Raw genomic sequence first — 2229 nt, 5'->3', positions numbered from 1 at the left:
TTTCCTAATTCTGCTTGATTCTATCTCTAATCTCCCATTCTGCAGTCTACAGTATTTGTTAATTCAACCTTTAACTTTATGCTCTCTCTGTTTTTCCTCATCATAGTAGCTTCATCTGGTCTGCTCCTCTTTGGCTGTGACAGCATCCCGGAGAGAAATATCAGCTGTGCTGCTGCCATCAACACATTTGTTCATAGATGTTGGAGTTTGGCCTGTTTTTCAGTGTAGTCATTTTCCTCGATTTTGGCTGGCTGGATGTGCTCTTTTCGTCTTCTGACATGGGAGCCGGCTCAGAACTCCTCTGCCTGGCTGTGTGTTTCCTGGACGGGGCCGCCTGTGGAGCTTGTTGACAGTTATCTTTTGTATCTTTGCTTCTTTCTGTATCTCTGTTTCTGTCTCCTTGAACCCCAGTCGGCCTCGGCAGATGGTCACTCAAACTGAGCCTGGTTCTGCTGAAGCCTTATTCCTGTTAAAAAGGAGCTTTCCTCTCCACTGTCACTACAAGTATGCTCGGTGTGAGGGGTTGCTTTCGAGTCAATGAGTCGATGCAATCAACTGGTTTTCCTTTAGATAAAAAAACTTTCAACCAATCTGAATGTATGATGTGGTTGAATTGTCTCTATAAAGTGCCTTCAGATGATGTGTTTTAATTATGTATCCCACAAACTTTTACTATGGCTTAAGTTTCCTTACCGGTCTGCGATATTTGGATATGTTAAATCATGTTTCTCTCTGGCTTTTGACAAAGTTCGTAATGTTTAGTTTCGTTTTTTTATTCTTGCTTTTTCTTATTTGTTTTACAAGTATCATTTTTAATGAGCTTTTATTGTTTTCATTTTTTCCACTTTTTTGTATTTGTTACCTTTTTAGGTTGTGTTTGGCTTACTGATTTATACTTCAAATGCTATAAAAAAAAACATATTTGTTATCTAACAATTAAAATGAAGCCTATATCTGCTATACATCCATATGTTGTGGCTCTTAAGGCTCTTACTTCAACTGCAGTCCACATTTTCTGAATCTTTACCATTTAATGTTTTTTGGATAACTCAGCAATCCTCTTTGTGACTCTGTGGGCCATAAAGTTTCTTTTAAAACTGTTTTAGTTGTTAATTTAAATATATGAAATTAGTAGATATAAACACTTTAAATATATAAATCTGTTTTAAAATAAGCTAAAGTAAGTCTATATCAGTTTCACTTTATTGGCTGAATTTCTGAATCAACTTTTTTTTTTTTTTTGACAGCAAAGTCTAAATCTAAACTTATTCTGACTTTATTTTCTCACTGAAAATTTATCGAGACAATGACCATAGATAATATTAAGAAAATATAAGAAAACCAAACCTTTAAAAAAACTATATAACGTTTACTTTAGTAACAGCAGCCGAGAATATTTTTTATTATTATTCTTAAATACCATCCAAATCTATTTGTATCAAATCTAAAGCCTTACCTCATCTTCCAGCAGTGGGGGGAGATGCTCCAGATTATAATATCTATCTCTTTCCTCAGTTTTCTCCCAGTGCGTGACAGCATCACTCCCGGAAGTCTCCATTGCACCAACTTTATTCCCCCAAGAAGCGCAGGGATTTGCGCAGCGACGTCTGAGCTCTCATAACACCGTCTGTTCTTTTTCTGAGTAACTTAAACGCTCGCTGCCGATCGACTACCTCTGCGGGTCACTGGCATCCAACTGAGCAATGACCGACAGAGGGAAAGTGCAGCAATGCGTCCTCCCTGTCTGCCTGCAGCGCGCTGCTGCGCCTGCCATCCGCTGGTGGGGGGCGCTGGGCGGCCGGGCTCTGAGGCTGCCACGGATACAACACCTCCTCACAATAAAGCCCAAACACTCAGTTTTATCTTGAGCTTGGATGGATCTTCCCTTGCATTTGCAGGTGCCAGAGGAGGCGGAGAGGAGGACGATGCAGCCTGGATGCCACAGTTGGCTCCTCGCCCCCGCTCACAGTAGCCTCCAGTTTGAATGACTCATATTTATCACTTAAACCATATTATCTCCTGCCTTCCAGAGGTGTTATTAGATAAACATACTTATTTTAAAGCATACTTGTTTCCCCCCCATCAGAGGTTCCTAGATTACCCTAAAATTGTACTCAAGTAACAGCACTGCCTCAGCATATACTTAAGCCAATTTTTAAACTAAGTAAAAGTAAAAATGGCCAATACTCAGATATTGATCATAGCATTATCAGATGGAGAAAGGCTCTG

General features: G+C 39.7%; 1 protein-coding gene across 1 annotated transcript in view; it reads right to left on the bottom strand.

Annotated features, from left to right (window-relative positions):
- kndc1 (kinase non-catalytic C-lobe domain (KIND) containing 1) overlaps window positions 1–1687 on the bottom strand; it is a 53887-nt gene extending 52200 nt beyond the window's left edge. Inside the window, exon 1 of the mRNA XM_015394444.1 lies at window positions 1457–1687. Within this exon, the coding sequence (XP_015249930.1) occupies window positions 1457–1558 (102 nt within the window). The 5' untranslated portion in view covers window positions 1559–1687. The remainder of the gene's footprint in view (window positions 1–1456) is intronic.
- Between the last annotated feature and the right edge of the window lie 542 nt (window positions 1688–2229).

The sequence above is a fragment of the Cyprinodon variegatus genome, unplaced genomic scaffold (assembly GCF_000732505.1).
Source record: "Cyprinodon variegatus isolate N-32 unplaced genomic scaffold, C_variegatus-1.0 Scaffold685, whole genome shotgun sequence".
Classification (NCBI taxonomy): domain Eukaryota; kingdom Metazoa; phylum Chordata; class Actinopteri; order Cyprinodontiformes; family Cyprinodontidae; genus Cyprinodon; species Cyprinodon variegatus.
The sequence above is the reverse complement of the archived record's forward strand: the minus strand, read 5'-3'. Positions and strand labels throughout refer to the sequence as shown.